Below are 20467 nucleotides of genomic sequence, written 5' to 3'. Positions count from 1 at the left end.
TAGAGTTTCACATAGGGCTCAGGGGACGGACCTGCCTGCCACACTCTAGTGGCCGTGGGTTTTGTCCCGTTTCTGGGTCAGGTAACGGTTCCCAACAGTTTGCTGTGTGATGTGCTCCGTAAGGTCAGCTGCAGCATTTCTGCTTGTTTGAAGCTGTGGGGTGTACCTGGAGGCTGCCCCTTTAAAAATAATAATCAACCTGTGTTCCCCAGACCTCTGATATAGTGGCAATATGGGTGTGACCTGGGGCCTGGAGGGAGCCGAGGGGCCTGGGAAGGTCAGGGGGTACATTGGTGTCTGGACGTTGCTGTAACCAAGTGTCACAGAGTGAGTGACTAAGCAGCAAGGGTTTGTTGTGGCTCCATCTGTCATGAGGGAGCAGTGAGTCCGTGCCGACTCAGAGACTCCTGCAGGACAGAGCAGGACTGCCCTGTGGGTTTCCAGCTGGGAACTTTCTCGTGACCCCCTGGGGCAGTGGGTTTCCGAGCTTCTGAATCTTTATGGAAAAAGAAAGTCTCATCTTTCTCCCACGTGGCAGCTGATGGGTTTGAACTGCTGACCTTTCACCCAATTTCATACTACACCACCGGGGCTCCTTCAGATGGGATCAAGCTCAAACTCAAACTCATTGCCTTTGAGTCGCTGCCACTGAATTTTCTGCTGACTCCTTGTGACCCTCTAGGTCTAGGGCAAGGTAGAACTGCCTCTGGGTTTCTGGCTCATTGTTATGGGACAGAAAGCCTTGTCTTTCTCCTGCGGAGCAGCTGGTGGTTTCAAACTGCTGACCCCACGGATCACATCATAACATGTAACCATGAGGCCACCAGGGCTCCCTTCAGATGGGATTAGAACCCACTTAACTTTTTAAAAAGTCATTGTGTTGGGAGCTCTTACAGCTGTCATAGCATTCCATGGTCCAGTCACCTCAAGGAGTGCTGTACCATTGCTACCACAGTCCGTGTCAAAGCGTTGCTCCCCTTTGTCCCTCCTTTCCCTCCCCTACCCCCCAGGAACCCTTTCAATATACCCATTCACATATGATTCACTCCCCTCCTACTTAATTTTATTATGACCTCTTGTGAACTGGTAACATCTCCGAAGACTCTGCACCCAGACAAATCACACGCACAGATGCAGGGGTTACAAAACCATCTCCACCCCACTGAGTGGACTCAGTCTTACAGCAACCTGGTAGGGCAGAGTAACACTGCTCTGTAGGGTTCCCGAGATGGTAGCTCTCTACCGGAGCAGACAACCTTCTCTTTTTCCCAAGAAAATGCTGGTGGGTTTGAACCACCCATCTAGCAGTTAGCAGTCTAGACCTTAACCCTCAGTGCCATGGAGTACCTTCAGGGGTTAGGGCTTCAACATGTCTTGTGTGGGGAAACACAATTCCATCCCAAACCGGAGGTGATGAGGAGGGGTCCCTATCAGCACTGATGAAGGGAAGCTTTGGAGGAGCAGTGACACCATCCCCAGAAGAGACAGCCGTGATCGCCAGGTGTTCAGGGCTGGCTCCAGCCCTCCTTGCAGAGCAGAACACGGTCCCCCCGGGCAGGGAGGTGCCTGCAGTGAATCTGCCCCCCTCTCCCTGCCCCTCAGAGGCACCAGCACATCCTTGGGTTCATGATAGATGATAGATACAATCTCTGGATCACACAGCCATAAATAAAATTCACACTCATTCATTCAGACCTTACCCCCCTAACCCCCACCCCCTGTGATGCTTCTGCCCAGCTAGGTCTGCAAAAGCTCAGGAAATGAGAGGTGGAAGCAGCTGTCCTTAGCAGGCTGTTGGTGCCCTGTTAGCCAGTAAGTCTCACCTGGGTGGGCCCACCTCCAGCAGAAGCACCCGGCAGTTCAGCTTTCTTGTGTTAATGGAAGAGAAAGGAAGGAAGGAAGGAAGGAAGGAAGGAAGGAAGGAAGGAAGGAAGGAAGGAAGAAAAGCAAAGCCCCAAACAAGTGCCAAGGCAATGCTGAACTGCTGCGAAGTAGAATGAGCTTGGGGCTTCAGGGCTGTGGGAGCTTTGGAAAGAGATCTCCAGGCCTTTCTTCTGAGGCACCTCAGAGTGGGTTCAAGCGTCCCACCTTCTAGTTTCTACTCCAACACTCACCAGGACTTGGAAAGAATGAAGCCGTTTCTCTAGGGAGCAGGGTGGGTGTGGTAGAACGTGAGCTGGGGCTCAGAAAGCAGGAGCTCGGAGCCCGGGTGCCCTGGTAAGGCCTTAGTTTTGCCTCCTCCCTGGCAGCAGCAGAGATTTCCAGCAGGGCATTAAAACACTACATACTCCAAACACAAAACTTTAACAAACAACTCCAGTCTAGTCATAGACGCCACCTCAGAGTCTCTCACCTCCTTGCAGCGACAGCTTCCATCCCTGACACAGGTAACCCTTCAGAACCGCCATGCATTGGCTCTGTTAACTGCTGACAAAAAAGCCCCATGCCTGCTGATGCGGGTCCGGACCCTTCCAGCCCTTAACCTTCCCCCTTCGCCCTGTACCAGCAGGAAGTAATCAAATCCTCTCTCGACACCCCTTTTTATCACTAAAAGGCTGGAATGATTGGGCTAAGCTGAGGCTGGCCGGGGCCCGCTTCCCTGCACGTCCCAGAAGGTCAGCAGTTGCCCCCTGGAATGAGGAGACCGAAAAATGGCGCCAGGGATGCCTGACTCCCCGATAACCGGGCACCCTACCTGCGAGAGCTGATAAATTGAATCCATAAACTTTCCCGCTGACATCCTGGACAATAAACCTTCCCTCTCCCCACTTCCCTTTAAAAACCCCAGACCCCAGGCAAAGCCCACAATTCCCCTGGACTACTTGCTAGACCATGGAGCTTTGCTCGGGAGCTGCCCCCTAATAAAGCTATTTCTGTTTCTGCTCTCCCTTTGTCCTGTCAGTTATCTTTGTCCATCTCCCCGTGCCTCAGTTTACCTCTCACTCGTCCTGTGCCTCAGTTCATCTTTACACTGGACCCAGGCCCTGCACTGGCCGGCACAGCTCAGATTGTGAAGCCGTGGTCCTCGGGGATCTTGCGGCACCTTGAGTGGGGAGAGTAGGAAGCAAGCGGTGGTGATTCAGGGCTACCCACCACTCGGCTGGCGCTCCTCTTTGCTGGGCACCACCGTCTGGGGAATCCTGCTGAAGAGGTTTGGAACCTCCAGGTGCCCAGGTGGGGCAGTGGTGAGACACTCAACTGTGATCTGAAAGGTCAGCGTTTCAAACCCACCAGCTGCTCCCTGCATGGGAGAAAGAGGCGGCAGTCCACCTCCATCGAGAGTGCAGCCTTGCTAACCCCCAGGGAGTTCCACTGTGTCCTAGGGGTCCTGGGCAGTTCCACTGCATCCTATAGGGCCCCAGGGAGTTCCACTGCGTCCTGTAGGATCCCAGGGCAGTTCTGCATCCTGTAGGGTCCCAGGGAGTTCCACTGCGTCTTGTAGGGTCCCAGGGCAGTTCTGCATCCTGTAGGGTCCCAGGGAGTTCCACTGCGTCCTGTAGGGTCCCAGGGCAGTTCCACTGCATCCTGTAGGGTCCCAGGGCAGTTCCACTACATCCTGTAGGATCGCTATGAATCAGAATCAACTTCTGGGCAGTGAGTTTGCTTTTGGTTTGAGACTTGATCTCTTGATGACTTTAAGGTCTCCTGACCTGTGTCTTGTGGACGTTCTCCAGGGGGCTTGCTGCCCCTCCCCCCAACACCCGAGGCAGACAGGAAGTGCAGGCAGCGTGAGCATACTGAACCAGCCCTGTGACAAAACAGGGCACACTTGGGAATGTGTTGTTCCTGCCTGCCTCTTGCACTTCTGTCAAGTGTCTGAAAAGCTGCCCCCTTGACTTGAGGATTTACCTGTCTCTAAGCCCCCCACACCTGTTCCTAATGCGCAGGGGGTCCAGGGGTACGGGAGCTGGAGGGTGGAGGCTGCTGACTCTCCTGTGGAAGTTTACCTAGGGAGGAAAACGCTGCCAGGCTGCCCTGCGGGCAAAATTGACTCCCTGCCTGCCTGCGGGAGGGGGCGGGGATGGGATTGGCTCCCGTAGCTAATCCCAACCTGAGGGAAGTCTGAAACCAGAGCTGGGTCCGTGCTAATTCCTAAAGGACTCCACATTCTTGCTTCCTGAGTTTCTGGATTAACCTGCGCTCTGGTGTCACCATGATGGCATGTTTCACCATGACCTCCTAACCCTGGAGAACCCATGCTCTGATATGCTCCCAGTCCTTGCTCCCCTGCCCTCCCATCACTCATGCTCCCCACTGCCCTCCAGGATTTCCCTGGACCCCCAAGGTCTTCTGCGGTGTCCTAAAACCCATTCCTGCCCCAGCCTTTGCCTCTCCAAACATTGCCAGAGGAAGCAGAGGATGGGCCCGACCCCCACCCAGCCTCCAAACTACCTGCCCTATGCTGCATCCTCTAGAGAGCAAAACCAGGGACTCTCTCTCTCTCTCTTTCTCTCTCTCTTTCTCTTTCTCCTTTGTAGAGGTGGGCAAGTCCCAAGCCCACGGGTCAGACGTCAGGCTGTAGGTCTCTCCTGACTCATGTTGTTGATGACCCAAAAGTGGGCAGGTCAGACAGCAAGCTGTTGGCTCACAGGTTGCGAAGGCCATCAGGCAGTGTGGCGAGCCACTGACTGAAGTGTCAAGAACCCGAGGTCAGACGATGGTGCTCTAGATGCAGGGTCCAGAACAAGCAAAGAGCCAAAGAATTTGCCAGAATGTCCAGATACGTTGGATGTGGGCCACACCCCGTTTCCCTGGATTGACTGCTCATAGCAGATCTCATCATGGACCCAACTAATTACGTCAGTATCAGGTCACATTGGGGGTTGGGGTGGATGGTTACATTATGACGTAACTCCTAGAATGTATAGTAATCACCAAATCATGAGCGTCTCGGTCCAGTCAAGTGGCCGTATGACGGAAACCATCAGAGTGCACAGTCCACGCAGCCATTCCTCTCCCCTCCGACTGGATCTGTGGGAGGTCAGTGTTGGCCGTTAAACTCTGCCTGAGCCCTCACGAAGGAGCCTGGTGGTGTAGTAGTCACACACTGGGCTGCTTACCTCGAGGTCGGCGGTTGGAAACCATCAGCCACCCTGTGGGAGAAAGATGAGGCTTTCTACTCCCATAAAGATTTACAACTGTGTGTGCTTGCTTCGGCGGCACATATACTAAAATTGGAACGATACAGAGAAGATTAGCATGGCCCCTGCGCAAGGATGACATGCAAATTCGTGAAGCGTTCCATATTTAAAAAAAAAAGATTTACAACTGTGGACGCTTGGCCCCCCACAGGGGCCGCCATACTCTATCCTATACGGTCACTAGGAGTCAGAAATCAACTCAGGGGCAATTTTTTTTTCCCTTGGCGATTGGGTGGCATTCAGAGCACAAAGGAGGGCAAAAAATGCTGGGCACAAAGCTCAGGAAAATCCCTCCTGATTCCTTGTGTGTGCACCCTGTCACCCAGGCCTGGGTCCCAGTCCTCCTGTCACTCCACATGTGCTTTTCCCAGCCTGCCTTTGCCTAAATCTTCCCCAGGTCCTGCTGAGGTTGCCTCCCAATCATGAATGCATCCCCCACCCCCACCAGAAACAATAATTTAGCCTCACCAAGCACCGCGTGAAACCCCAGCTCCCCCCCGCTCCACCCACTCATTGTGGGAGTACCTGGCGGCCCGTCACTGCCCTGACCCGAGCTGACCAGGAGCTGGCAGCCACTTTTGGAGATGAGCTCTCTCGGGTCCGATGTGGTGAGGAGGGCAGGGTGTCGGGGTGCAGCTGGGCAGTGCAAGAAGCTGAGTTCAAGGCACAGCTTCTCAGGGGCCTTGAGTGTCAGTCATACCTCCACCTCTTAGGGTGGCTGTGAGTGATTCCCAGAAGGTATTGCCAACCCAACCTGTTGATAATAGCAAAAACGTTGCCCAAAAGGCAAAGTGTACATCTTGGCAAGCCCTAAATGCTCCTGACTCTAAGAACTAGTGGTTCTCAATCTTCCTAATGTTGCCACCTTTTAATACAGTTCCTCATGTTGTGGTGACCCCCAACCATAAAATTCGTTTCGTTGCTACTTCCTAACTGTCATTTTGCTACTGTTATGAATTGGGCGACCCCTGTGAAAGGGTCGTTTGACCCCCCAAAGAGGTTGTGACCCACAGATTGAAAACTGCTGCCCTATACCCAATCCACGGCTGTCACCGGCTGATGGGGCAGTTGAGGGGGCACCCAAAGACTGAGACTGGCAGACCATGCTTCTCCCAGGACTGAGACTCTGCTTGGAAAGGGCTGGGCTTCAGACAGGAGGGAGGGCAGGGCGGATGCAGCAACACGCCCTCTGTGTGGAGGACAGGGAGCTGGCCAACTGGGCAGGAGCCAGGAGCTTCCGCCTACAGGAACCTGTGAGCACAAAGGGAAAGCAGACTGGGGAGGCTGCTGCAGAACCCAAGCTTACAACAGCAATCTTAGTACTTGCAGCACTGATGGAAGTTTACGAGACACCAGACAGGGCTCTGAGTCTCCAGCTGGATGAATGGATGCATGGACAGATGCAAGGATGCCTGGGTAGATGGATGCATGGAGGCACGCATGGATGGATGGATGCGTGCATGCATGCATGCCTGGATAGATAGATGCGTGGATGAATACATGGATGGATGGATGGATGGATGGATGGATGGATGGAGGGAGGGATGGATGGAGGGATGGATGGAGGGATGGATGGATGTGTGCGTGCATGCATGCATGCTTGGGTGGATGGGTGCCTGAATGTATGGCTGGATGCATGCATGCATGCATGGGTGCATGGATGGAAGGGTGGAAGGATGGATGGATGGATGGATGGATGGATGGATGGATGGATGCGTTCATGCATGTATGCATGCATGCATACTTGGATGGATGGGTACCTGAATGCATGGACGGATGCATGGATGCATGGATGGGCCGGCGGGTAGATGGGTCGGTCGGTCGGTAGATAGATAGGTTCCATCTACTTGACTGACTCAAAGAGACCTATGGCTTAATCAGAACAAGCTACTGCCCAGTCCTGCACGATCCCCTTGATGGCCACAGGTTCAAGTCCATCATTGGGGTTTGCCCCCTCTGTGCCAGCAGTTTCTGTCTTCCTGGCCCTCGGCAGTGTCCCCTGCACCAAACAGGATTTCCTCCTCCGGGGACGGCTGCCCACTGCTGACGTGTCTGAGACGAGCAAGTTGGACAGTGTTCTGCTGTGACCAGGAGGTCTTCATGGGCTCACAGCAGATCGCCAGGCCTTTTCTTAGTGCCTCTTCCTCTGGAAGCTCTGCCGTAACCTGGCCACTAGGGAGTGCGGTTCGCATGGCTTCCAGCACTGACTGACACATGGGCGATGGGCTTCTGTGAGGGAATGGCAGTAAAAGGCGGAGCCTGGGCCGGCGGATGCAGATCAGAGAAGGAAAAGGCAAATGTTCTCTGCCAAAAAAAACCCAAACAATGATAGAAAGTCGGCCTCCTATCGAAGGGGAAACTTCTTGAGACCTGAAAACAACAAGGTGGCCCCTTCAAGCTCTGGCCTTAGGGGCTTCACTGAGGGTACCGATGTCAACAGTCTTGGGAGTTCTGCTCCCTGCCTTCCATCGCTGCTGGCTCACTGTCCCTGTGGGTTCCCAGGGCGCTCACTCTTGACTGGGGCAGAAAGCCTCATCTTTGTCCCCCGGAGCAGACGGTGGTTTCAAACTACAGAACTTGCAGTTACCAACCCAACTCGTCACCCACTATGCCACTGGGGCTCTCCTGTGCGAGAGAAGTGTTGTGATCCTTTCAAGTTACAGATGAGAGAGCTGAGCTCAGAGATAGGAGGCCGTTTGCCCCACCGAGCAGCTAAGTAGCCGAGCTCTAACCCTTGTTCTCCCAGCCTCTGTACCCACAGCCTCTGGCCCTCTCTTTCCTGCCCCCCGCCCTCATGTTGGCAGGAAGGAGGCAACATCGCTCTGGTGCTGGGGGGGGGGGGGAAAGGGGGATGAGCAAGAGGTGGGTCCATTCTCAGCTCCACCTCTGTCCTAGCTGTGTGTGGCACACATGTGATAACTCCTGAGCCTCAGCTTCCTCATCTGTAAAACGGGACAAATAAGTCCCCAGCGCATACCTCCCCCCGCCCCAGATTGTCGCATGGCTCAAACATGCTGAGTCGTCAGGAGCATTAGGCTAACACGGTAGCTGATGTGGGGGGTCCGCTCAGTAGGGCTTGATCTGCTCCAGTCCAGGTATGGTGCAGCCCAGTGAGATTTGGCTCAGTAGAAGGGCCCCCTGGCGTGAGGTCAGAATAAGAGAGTCTGGGAAGGTGTGCACCGGGGGCTTTGTAGGAAGAGCCAGGAGACGGAGTGAGGGTGCAGGAGCAGTTGTGGCGGACCCGCTCAGTCACATGGCTGCCGGGCTATGTGCCACCCACGCACAGGTGATGTCTCAGCACAGCAGGGAGGATGGGTCTGCTGTCAGTCCCGCTCAGAATCCTGGAGAAGAAGCCAGCCGGCAGCAGCCAGCAGCGTGATGCACCATCAGTGAGCCTCTGTCTGTGTGTCTGCGTGACTGTGAGTGGTCACGCGCTCTCACTGTCATGGGCAGCTGCTGAGGACCAAGCAGGGTCTGTGGCTGGTGCTCAGGCATCCTTTGCCCACTAGCCACAGGACTTACTGAGCCCGCCCAGCCGGCTCCTCCGCAGCCGATTCCTTCCACCTGCAGGCCCACGGTCCACCTCTGAAGCTGCGGCGCCCACACCTGGCACCCTCCCTCTCCTGAACACGGGCCATCCTGACTGCCCTGTTTAATCCCCGAAACCGGAGCCTCCTGTCCCCTGACATACCCAAGCATCCCTCCGCCAGCTGTGTTTTGTTTGTTTTTCAAACGTTTAATTGTGAATTAGGTGGGGTTACGTAGCAAATTGCCCTTCTTAAATAGTTTTGTTGGCATGTAAGCAACATATCACACAGTTCAATAGGTCACTCGTGGTTTTTTGCATTCCATCACTCAATCAGCATATCAACCCCCCACCCCCTGACTGGCCCTGTTTCTTCCTGCCCCTTCCTCCCAAGTTAACACCTGTCTACCGTCCAGCAGGGCAGGCAGTGTTGTGGGCAGGGGTGCACAGGGTCGCTATGGGCTGGGACCAACTCAATGGCACCTAACAACAACCACCCGAGCCTATTGCTTCCTCTCCTCCCTCCCCTCCCACCCCATAACCATTGCAATCTTTCGGTAAGAAGACCTTTCCTTGAATGCTTTTTAACAGTGCTCTCATAGCAATGTCTTCCCATGTGTGTTTGCCTAACTCTATTTCTTACCAAAGCAAAAGCCACTGCCACGGAGTCGATTTGGGCTCACCGCAAACACAGTAGAACTGCCCCCATGGGTTTCCATGACGGTAACTCTTGATGGGGGCAGAAAGCCTTCTCTGACTCCCTCAGAGGAGCTTGTGGGTTTGAACTGCTGACCTCACAGCTCACAGCCCGACTCGCAACCCACTATGCCTCCAGGGCTCTTCTTCAGTCTATGGTGGTTTTCTCCGTAACCTTGACCCCTGGGGCTGCATACACCTCTCTTATCAATCTACAGTCCACCTTCCCACCACACCAGAGGCCCTGGGTGGTACAAACAGTCCAACACCAGGCTATGGACTGAAAGATTGGCAGTGCAAACCCACCCAGACACCACAGAATGCAGGCCTGGTGATCTGCTTCTGAGAGGTCACGCCTTGGCACCCCTTTGGGGCAGTTCCACGCTGCCCACCTGGGGCCCTTGTGAATGGGAATCGCACCCGCTCCCATACACTCTGGAGCATCAGCTCAACAGAGCAGGGTCTGTGTCTCCTCTACCCCCAGCTGCATCCCCAGTACCTAGAACAGTGCCAGCAGAGTAGATGCTCATTTGGGATTTGTTGGATCGTCAAATGGCGCCTCTCTGCAGCCCCAAGAGAGAGCTGTGCACCCCTAGTTTATAGAGGGAGCAAAGGGCCACTCAGCCAGACTGGCTTATCTGAGATTGGAGCTGCGAGGGAAGGGGATTGTTGCAGAAACTAGCCCCCTCCTGGCCCATGCGTCTGACTGCACACCTCCTGCCCAGTGCCCTGGCCCAGAGCTCTGGCCTCCCCACTGGGGAGGGCTCTGGAACAGCAGGACAAAGCCATCGGAGGGGTTTGGGGAGACGCCCTGATGCTGCGGTTGGTGCAGACTCAGACTTGGGAGTACAGATGGCTCAGCCAGGCCTGGGACTCGCCCTCGCCATCTCATTTGATCTCACAGCAGTCCGCTAAAGGGGGTGCTGCTGTCCAGCACCTCTCACAGGAAGGGCATGTCTGTCGGATGCCAAAGCGCATGCCCTTATGACCTTCCAAAGCCCCTCTGGAATATGTATTGAAACCCACAGACCCGAGGGGCATGCCCCTCACTCGCCAGGGCCCTAGCACCCCCTTGGGAAAAGACAAGCCCCCGGGGTTGGCAGAGGGAGATCAGTGTCAAGTTCATAGCTGAGCTATAGGCATTGAGACAACAGCAGGGACCATACTGGGCACCCAGGACGGGGAGGGCATCATCTTTGTCCACAGGGCGGTGGCAGGCAGGAGGTCTTTCTGGAGCTGAGATGACAACAGGCAGGCCTGTGGGGAAGCTGAGAAGGTGGGCTGGGCTCGGGTTCTGGAGTGGGGGCTGTCGTCTGCTCTTCCCTCTAGGGGCAGATGGGCCTCGGATAGAGTTGGCAGTGGGGCTGCACCCACTATCTGGCTGGGCAGTGGGTCAGTGGAAATCAAGAAAATGAGCTGGCGGGAAGGTCAGACAGCAGGAGAAATCTGAGCTTCACCTCCTTGCCAGCTGTCCGCTTTCCCATGGTCCCCAAGCTGCTGTGACCGGCGGAGCCACCAGCAGCTGTGACTTTCCACGGCTCTCACTCACCAGAGGGTGCTTTCAGCCAGCAGTGTGCCGGAGAAGCACTGTGTTCAGCATTTGAGCCCCTTGGCATGCTAACCACAAGGGCAGCAGTTCGAAACCACCAACCGCTCTGCAGGAAAAGGATGAGGCTTTCTATTCCCATAAAGATTTACCAGCTCGGAAACCCACAGGGGCAGCTCTGCCCAGTCCCAAAGGGTTTAGCTGAGTCAGCATGGACATTATAGCAGTAAGTTTGGCTGGGTGTGGTGTATTTACACCCAGGACGGTATGGATACTGTGTTAGACAGGGTTCTCTAGAGAGACAAAACCAGATTGCTAGTAATTTTCTATATACATTTATAAAGATAGCCATATAATACAAGAAATGAGCAGTTAAGTTATAAAGCAGTACAAATGGCTCAGATACCAAGATAAAGTCACTGGAGGCAGGGTGGGGAAGAGTCACATTGTCGGCCACAGAGCACACACGCTGTGCTCACTTCTACCAGCACACACACGCCCCAGAAACCTTCAGAACCTCTATCAAGTTCTGCTCCAATCCCATTACTACATTAGCAGGAGCCCTGTGGGAAGAGGCCAGCCACTTTGGGTGTCCCTGCAGGACACTTAGGGTCTTGTCACAGTCAGCCCCACTCATTAGTCCTAGAGAGTTCACGGATTGGCATCAGGGATGCTGGCTTCCAGGCAGGCACAAAGCACCTGGCCACAGAAATCAAAGTCAGATTAGAGTCCCAGCAGATGGCTGCGGAGCCACCTGAGCCAGAAGGGATGCAGAGGTCACCGTGCAGTGACTCTCCACACCTCCTTGGTACCTGGAGTCTCTCTGGTGATTGGCCTCCACAATTACTCGGAAGCTTGAGTGGTCTCTCTCCCCTCCTCGCATCCTGGGCCGCACCCCAAGACACTGGAGGCGATGTCTCAGGGCTGACGTGCTCGTGGGAGGCAGATGTACAGGAATGGGGCCTGGGGAGGTGACACTGAGAAGGCCCTTGTAAGAGCACCCGGGCCCAGCCAGCTGGGGCCTCCCTGCCTCCACTGCCTGGTCTGCGGTCTCTGCCCAGATGTGGAGCCTGGGGCAGTGCGGATGAGTGAGTCTGAACTGCCTCCCAGGGGCTCCCTGTGAATCCAGCCCCTCCCTGAGAAACCTCACCCCTTCTCTCCGGCTTGAACCCCCCCGCCCCCCCGTAGGTTTTTCATCATCAAAGAGAGCTTTCTGCTGTACTACTCAGAGAGTGAGAAGAAGAGCTTTGAGACCAACAAGTACTTCAACATCCACCCTAAGGTGAGGCAGCCTCCCGAGACCCTGCGGGCCCAGTGGGCCAAGGGGGTGGGGCTTGGGCAGGTTAGGGCCCAGCAGTGGTTGTGCCTAGCCTGGCAGAGTCTGGGCAGCAGATTCTCCTGGATGAGTGAGACTCCCCTGGGCCCCTCCTGGGTTGGACCCCCTCCCTCCCTCCCCCTGGGAGTCACTGGTCTGCCCAGTAGCCCAGGACCTGGCTTCAGGCTGCAGTCCCTAGGGGGCCCTGAGTGACCTGGGCTGGGCGGGGCCGGGGCTGCTGCTTCTGATTCTTCCTCAGGGTGTCATCCCTCTGGGGGGCTGCCTGGTGGAGGCCAAGGAGGAGCCCAGCATGCCCTATGCCATGAAGATCTCCCATCAGGATTTCCATGTGAGTGATGTACTTCTGGCCTCATGCTGGCTTCCTGATTCCCCAGAGGGGGAGGGCGGGGATGGGGGGGGTGCTGCCAGAGCTGCGGGCGCCCCCTCCTTCGCCTCCAAAGAACCCAGCTCTCAGGCAGCCCCGTGTCTCCCCTCCTGGCAGGGGAACATCGTGCTAGCCGCTGAATCGGAGTTTGAGCAGACCCAGTGGCTGGAGATGCTGCAGGAGTCTGGGAAGGTGTAAGTGCTCTCAGAAGCAGGGCCACAGGGGCGGGAGGAGGGGGCAGGGAGGGGAGGGGAGTGTGCTGCTGGGCCGCCTTTGAGCCCCCTGCCTCTCAGGCGCTGGGGTAGGCAGGGGCCTTCTGGGCTTCCTGTGGGCAGGGCTGTTGGAGTGGGCATGGGTGGGGGGGGCAAAAGAAAGGAAGACTGAACCTGGGAAGGGTCTCCAACAGGATCCCTGGAGGCCGCTCTTGTCCCTAGTCACAAGTAGCAGTCAAGGGCACTGTCTTGTCTCTCACTCCTGGGAACCAATCCAGGGTCCCCATGCCCACCTCAGTTCCCCTTGGCCCACCACAGACCCTAGGGGGGCTGGAGCTGGGGGCTTGGTCGTTCTGGCTCCAGGTCTCCAAAAACCCTGCCTCGCACCGTTCATTTGCCCATGACCCCCTGTCCCCGCACTTGCCGGAGTTCCAGCTGGAACGTGCTTTCTGCTCATCCCTGTCATGCTGAGTGGGCCCAGGCTAGGCCAGAGCAGCTCAGGAAGCAATCTGGTCCCTGCTCTCCAAGTGGCCCACTTTGCAGCCCGGGCTGACCTCCAGTTACTGTAACTGAGATCGATGCTGGTGGCGTGCCCAGAGCTCTGGGTGCCAGCAGGAGCGCACTCAGGACACTGGAGAGGAAAGGATGGAGGAGGCAAAGGCGACATTCTCTTTCACCCCCCCCCCTGTTCTAACGGCATGCTCGATCTCCTCTCTCCCATCTGCCCTCCCCCCCCCGTCCCCCCAGGACCTGGAAGAACGCCCAGCTGGGAGAAGCCATGATCAAAAGCCTGGAAGCCCAGGGCCTGCAGTTGGCCAAGGAAAAGCAGGAGTACTTAGGTTGGCTGGAGGGATGGACTGGCAGCTGGGGCCAAAGGAAGACCCAGAGAACTGCTTCCATAGAGATCACAGTTCTACTTTAGGAAAAACCAGTTCTACTCTGTAGCCCGAGTCTCGGGACCGCCCTGAGTCAGGAGCCTTTCCCACATGCCAGACACAAGCACTACAAGCGGTCAGGGTTTGGCGTTTGGTGGTTACGAACCTGGGCTCTGGACCCTGCTTTGTGATCTATCCATTAGTTGTGTGTCTGCCTTTTAGCAGCTCAGCCTGAGTCACCCTCTCTTCATCCTTCAAATACCTTTCAGAGATGGGCTAGGGAGAAGGGGCCAGGGATACAAGAAGAACCTGTACTTGTGTCTGACCTGTGGGAAGAGCTCTGTGAATGGACTTGATGATCTTGTCTTGCCCTGGACTTTCAGGAGACCCCATGGTCTCCCCCTCCCCCCCACCTAGTCCACCTTAGACCCTGGCCACAGGGTTCTCGGTCCCTGCACCCTGGAATGGCTGGTAAACATACCCTGTGTGGGAGAGGTGAGCATAGGGGCTTGGTTCTTTGCCTGGTATCCTGCCCTAAACCGAACCCACTGCCATCGAGCCGGTTTCAGCTCACAGCGACCCTGTGTAGCATTTCCGAGGCTGTGATTCTTTATGAGAACCAATAGCTTCAGCTTTCTCCCACGGAGCAGCTGGTGGGTTTGGATTCTCGAATCAGCTGAGGCCCCAGCCCGAGTTCCTCTCTGCCCCCCATCAGCCAGACATCAGTGTGGGTGGAGGAGGCCAGGGACACCCCCCCCCCCAGCTGACAGCATTCCTGGGAGGCTCTGAGACCCACCGGGGCTTCCAAAGACCAGGCTCCATCATTGCTTTTGGGCCAGTGATGAGGAAGGCTGGGACAGTGCAGACCAGTAGAGCCATGGCCCACGTGGGTCCATGACCAGGAGCTACAGCGCCCCCTCTCTGGGCAGCATGGCCTCTTCCTTGGGAGAGGCTGCGGGTGGGAGCGGGAGCCTGTCAGACCTCCGAGCTGTGCTGACTTGCGTGTGCTTGCTTTGGCAGACAAACTGATGGAGGAGACCGAAGAGCTGTGTCTACAGAGAGAGCAGAGAGAGGTAGGTGACATTCAGCAGCGCTGCCCTTCCCCTGTGAGGCCCAGAGCAGCCAAGGCACTGGCTCTGGCTCCCGGCATTCGGGGATGATGCAGGGGAGCTGGGCAACCAGGGAGAACTGGTGGGGAAGTCAAGGCAAAACAGGGGCCGAGGGAGGAGACGGTGCCTGGGACTTGCTGTGGCATCTTGGCAGGGAGTGTAGTTCTCCTCGCAGCCCCTGGGAGGAAAGTGAAAGGATGGGGACTCCCTTCCAAGGGAAGTAAGAGCCATCCCAAACCGCTATCAGCTGTGCCACTAGGGAAGGTGCTTTTGTCCCTGGTGGTACCCCTGGCACGCCGCCACGGGTGGCCTGGCTTATGTCTGGCACTGCACTCAGGATCTCCAAGCCCTTTCAGTGTTGTCCGAGGGGGCCAAGCAGTAGAAGCCCTGGGAGGACACCAGGTAAGTGCCCGGCTGCTAGCCGCCCCGCCCCCTGCCCCCCACCGCTCTGGGGGAGAGACTTTTGGCCCTCTACCTCTATGACGATTTCAGGGGAAGCCCCATGGCCATCCTTTCCCACCACTGCCCCTACTCTGTCAGATAGGGTCGTGATGGGTCAGAACCGACTGGCCCACAGCAGGTTAGCCTCGGCGGTAAAGGAGCCCCTAGCCTCCTTGATGGTGGGGAGCCCTGGAGTCCATCCATGGAGTCCTTAGGGAAGGGCAGGGGTTGCGACAGGGGTCCTGAAGCCAGGCTGCCTTGTTTCTGCATTTGCTGTGAGACCATGAACACGCTGCTTGATCTCTCTGAACATCAGCATGCTCCTCTGAAAAACGGGGACCGCAGGGATGTTGACGAGGTTGTTGTGGGGGCTGAGATGTTACTGTCAGCGGAAACCGGCCTCCAACAAGCAGAGGGCCGGCATCGCAGTTGCACAGCGATGATATGTAAAGATTATTGTCAAGTCATAGAGGATAGGAAAAACAGGGGCGAGAATACATTTATGGGAGCATGCTCCCCTCAACCCCTCTTGATGGCCCACGTGGAACTGGTCGAAGAGAGCAAACCTCTACTTACCTGGAATATTTATAGGTAGCCTAAGACATGCAAATTCAGTCATTGCATGCGTCACAAGGTGGGTGGTATCCACATTGAGGTCCCTGAGCTCATCAGTGAGGAAACCTAATACCTGCCTTGGGGGACGGTATGAAGGGGGCTGGTGACAGGCGGGAAGAGAGAAAAGGCTGTTGCTCCTATAGGGAGATAGAATCAGCCATGTGCTCTGTACGGCAGCATAGCTGCTAGAGGAGATCTGTGGGAACGATCTTTAAAGCAGGATATTGTCGTTGGGCTTTATCTCTAACTTAATCAAAGTGGAGGCTTTCCTACCATGGAATGCCAGCTTTCCAGATTCCCTCTGTTCTAAGTTAGGGAATATAGTCCTTGTCCCATTTCCCTAGTGTTAGTTTCCCATAAAATACGTAGGCTTCATAAATAGCTGTCACTGAGAGATCATAAGATCAGCATAAGGGCCCATCCTGTACAGGTGCAGCTGCAGGTGCCGGGCCCCAGGAGCCCACAGAGACCGGACTGGTGCTGCCCATGCTTCTTTGCCCATTGACTTCCTTTGGCCTCTTCCACCTAAGCCCTGGGTTGGGTGGCCTTGGTTCAATGCCTGACTCACACTGATTTGACTCTTGATAACCCTTCACCCCTCCCAGCTTGTCCCAGAAAAGCCCAGGTTCCTCCCCACTGTTCTTTCCCCCTTGCCCACCCCCCAATGCTGGCCTGAAGATGGGGACCCCCAAGGCTCTCCCACCCTCACAGCTTGATTGTAACACAGGACACAGGAAGGTCCAGGTCCGCTCTCAGGCTGCTCCTCCTGGCTTTGTTTCACAGAATCTCGCCCATTGATTCTCCCAGCTGGGCTGCACCACCTTCCTGTCAATCACCAGAACCAAATCCCAAATCCCTGGGGGATTTGCATTAGGATGACAGTGGGGGTGGAGGCGCCTGGGCACTCTGCCCACCCTGAGCCTCATCCCCTCCCACAGTGGTCTCCTGGGGGCCCCATGCCAGAGTTTGGGCATCTTCGCACATTTTGGTACATTTCAGGAAGTGAGGCTGCTCCTGTGTTGTCAGCAACACAAAGCCAAGCTATCCAGGAAGCCCGGGATGGGATGGAAGGGTGGCCCCAGCCACTGGCCTGGAGACAGACTTATCCATCAGAGAGGCTGAATCTGGGGCAGCAGGCAGCTGGAGGAAAATTTAGACACTCTATCTAGGTCTTTAGCCACGAAATGAGGGCAACGGAGACCCACTGCACACAGGCCTCGCTTACAGCCATCGAGTGCTGAACAGGGAGGCTCCCCCACCCCCTTTTCTATCTCCAGCTGTGAATTCTGGGTATAAAATGTGGTGAGAATCAGGCAGGCCCAGCTGCTGTGGGGGTGAAGGTGGCCCCTGAAGGCTGGACGGGGAGAGAACTGTACCCAGGTTCCGATCAGTCCCCTGTCAGCTGAGTGCTCTAGATCAGGAGTAGCCCTCTGGCGCTGAGTCTTCCTGCTCAGACTCCTCCCCAATGTGCTCATCTATTGTACGGGGACCCCCTGTACCATCTCCCCGCCAAGACACAGAGACCGCCTAGACGCCTTGGACTTGCAGCATGCTCTGCAGGCAGGAGAGGCTCACGCACACATGGGCTGTGGGTCACCGTGCCCTCCCGGTGCCTCCACCTGGCAGGAGGGCCTGGGACTCAGGCCCAGAGCAGAGACCATAAGAGCAGGCCCTGGCCCCGTGGCCTCATCTCCCTCAGCCGTGAGGTGGGCAGTTTCCTTCTCGGACTGAGTTGTGAAGGCTCACCTTGCACACCGGCATGCCAAGGGAGAAATCAGAAAGGCCTGGGGCCTGGGGTCAGCTCCCCGCAAAGGCACAAAGAAACCAAGTCAGTTCCAACCGAGAGTGACCCTGTGGGACAGAGAGGATCTGGCTCCATAAGACTCCCAAAGCTGCAGCCTTTGGGAAGAGAAATGGCCTCCGCATTTTCTCATGAGCAGCTGCTGGTTCAAACTCTCAGCGCCTGGGCTTGTCCCTGCTGCACCGTTAGACCCCCCGAGCTAGTAGAAGGCAGCCATAAAACACTACCCACTGCGGTCCAGGCAACGCGGACTCATAGTGACTATAGACCAGGTGAGAACTGTCTGGTTTTCCAAGGCTGTAAGTCGTAACAGAAACCGGCTGTCACATCTTTCCTCCTTGGAGCCGGTAGTGGGTTTGAATTGCCAGTCTTTCGGTTAGTAGTTCGAGCGCTTAACCAGTGCACCATCAGGGTGCCTTGACTGACAGGACCAAAACCAGACTCCTGCCATCGAATCTGCTCCGCCTTTTGCTTGTGTGCTGCCCTGCTCTCACACAGCGTGGAACTGCCCCTATGGGGGTCTCCCAGTGTGCAACTGCTGGGCTTCAGCTGCTGACCTTGCAGTTTATAGTCCCTTGCTTGGTCCAAAGCCCCGCCAGGACTCGATGGTACATTTATACACATCAAAACCAACACCCTGGGAATCCAGGACAGATGATCCCTTCAGGACCAGTGCTGAGAGTATTGATACGGGGAGGGTGGAGAGAAGGTGGGGTAGAAAGGGGGAACTGATTACAAGGATCTACATATAATTTCCTCCCTTGGGGATGGACAACAGAAAAGTGGGTGAAGGGAGACATCGGACAGTGTAAGATATGACAAAATAATAATAATTTATAAAGTATCAAGGGTTCATGAAGGAGGGGGGAGCGGGGAGGGAGGGGCAAAAATGAGGAGCTGATTCCAAGGACTCAAGCAGAAAGCAAATATGTTGAAAATGATGATGGCTGATAAGAGTTATATGAGCCCCTAATAAAACATTTCTTAAAAAAAAGAAAGAAAATGATGATGGCAACAAATGTACAAATGTGCTTGACACAATGGATGGATGGATTGTGATAAGAGTTGCCCGAACCCCCATAAAATGATTTTTTTTTAAAATCAACACCCTACCCACAAATCCATTGCCGCAGAGCGCATTCCAATCCAAAGCCAGGCAGGATACGGAATGTTCATAGTGGTCATATAAGGAAGTGTGAGACTTTCCAGGGAATTGCAGGAGCAGACGCAGGTCATTGGAGGGCCCAGCACCTGCTAGGCCAGGCCTTGAGGGTGGCAGGAGGAGCGGCAAGGGGCATTCTCTTCTCACGGGGCTTACATCTAGCATGAGCCCCCATTTTGTCTCCCCCCCCCCAATGCAGAGCTAAGCCCTGCCTTACTTTTCTTTGTTTCCTCAAGAGGACAGTGAATCCTGTGGAGCATGGTGAGCAGGAATTTTGGGGGCTGGCAGAGGAGAAGAGACCTGGGGACAAATGCTTGAAAGAAGGGATTAGTCTTGCTCTGCGGCCCCAAGGGGAAGTGTCGGGCCCACTGAGAGAAGGTCTTCAGAGGCAGACCTGCCTTGGGTTGGCATGGAACAGGTGGGGTGAAATGAGCTGTCCCCAGCCCTGAGTACCCTTGAGGAAGTTGGCCGGGAGTTGGCTGCTGCCCTCCGCTTGGCCAGTCTTGGGTTTTCCTAAGAGCTCTTCACCGGCTCTTAGTTTGCTGGTTGGGAGATAGAAGCTTCAGGACTGAGAGAGAAAGTTCTAGGGAGCGGGGCGGCTGCTGAAGGGAGGGGAGGCTTGGGCAAAGGACTGAGGTGGCCACAGGGGTTTTGCCATGTGAAGGAGAAGCACCCAGACTTTCGGTGCCCTTTCTACCACCTCCGCCTTTGCATTTGGAGCCCTCAGAGTGGCAGTCTGAGCCTGAAAGGAAGTGCTTGTCGGGGCTGATATGGGTGACCCTAAAACCAATTGCTGCCAAGTCCAAACCCAAACCAGTAGCTGTTGACTTCGCTCTGGCTCATGGTGGCCTCGGGTGTCCCAGAGCAGAGCATAGCTGAGCCCAAGCCAGGCCTTTATTCCTCTGGGTGGTCTCAGTCTACAGACCTCAGGCCATGACCATTTGTACTCCCCCAGGACCTCTGAGGCTGCCTTAAGAGGGGTGAATTCCCTGGCCTTAGATTTTCATTTAAGCAGAGTTTAGACCATCTCTTGGCAGGAAAGTTGGACAGGAGATTCAAATGTCTGTTAAAAGACCAAATTGCCTTTAATGTTCCTTTGCCTCTGTGTTAGTCTGGGTAGACTACAGAGACAGATTCATAGACACTCGTATGTGTATAAGAAAGAGCTTTATAGATAAGAGCAATTGAATATTGAGAAAACATCCCAGCCCAGTCCAGATTAAGTCCATAAGTCTGGTATTAGCCCATATGTCTGGTACCAATCTATAAATTCCTCTTCAGACTCACGAAACACATGCAATGATGCCAAGGGCAGGAAGATCACAGGCCAGTGGGTGGAAAGTCTTGTGGATCCAGTGGTGGGAGAGGCATCTCAGTGCTGGCAGGGGTCTCCACGTGGCTCCTCCAGCTCCAGGGCTCTGGCATAGCTCCATGTGTCTTGTCAGCAAGCATGTCTCGCAGGGAGTGAGCGAGTGTCCCATCTCCAGTGAGCTATTATTCCCTTAGTGCCTCCAAATGACGTCAAGCTGTGACCTGATTGACAGGCTACCCTCCACTCCTTCACTCTTAAGTCTCAAACTCCACAGCCTCTGAAAGGCCCAACTCCTGGGTCTCACTTCTCTGATTCTTTCGCACAGCGACGG

At 55.4% G+C, this 20467-nt stretch overlaps 1 protein-coding gene and 1 non-coding gene across 2 annotated transcripts in view; both read left to right on the top strand.

The window, feature by feature from the left end:
- The window catches only part of PLEKHD1 (pleckstrin homology and coiled-coil domain containing D1), a 32732-nt gene that overhangs the window by 4501 nt on the left and 7764 nt on the right, over positions 1–20467 (top strand). Inside the window, exons 2-6 of the mRNA XM_075531756.1 lie at positions 12098–12191; positions 12484–12573; positions 12727–12803; positions 13569–13660; positions 14717–14769. Of these exons, the coding sequence (XP_075387871.1) occupies positions 12098–12191; positions 12484–12573; positions 12727–12803; positions 13569–13660; positions 14717–14769 (406 nt within the window). The remainder of the gene's footprint in view (positions 1–12097; positions 12192–12483; positions 12574–12726; positions 12804–13568; positions 13661–14716; positions 14770–20467) is intronic.
- Positions 5145–5251, top strand: LOC142426984 (U6 spliceosomal RNA). The gene has a single exon (XR_012779833.1). It is a non-coding gene; the product is annotated as a U6 spliceosomal RNA (small nuclear RNA).

The sequence above is a fragment of the Tenrec ecaudatus genome, chromosome 14 (assembly GCF_050624435.1).
Source record: "Tenrec ecaudatus isolate mTenEca1 chromosome 14, mTenEca1.hap1, whole genome shotgun sequence".
NCBI classification, from domain to species: domain Eukaryota; kingdom Metazoa; phylum Chordata; class Mammalia; order Afrosoricida; family Tenrecidae; genus Tenrec; species Tenrec ecaudatus.
The sequence above is the reverse complement of the archived record's forward strand: the minus strand, read 5'-3'. Positions and strand labels throughout refer to the sequence as shown.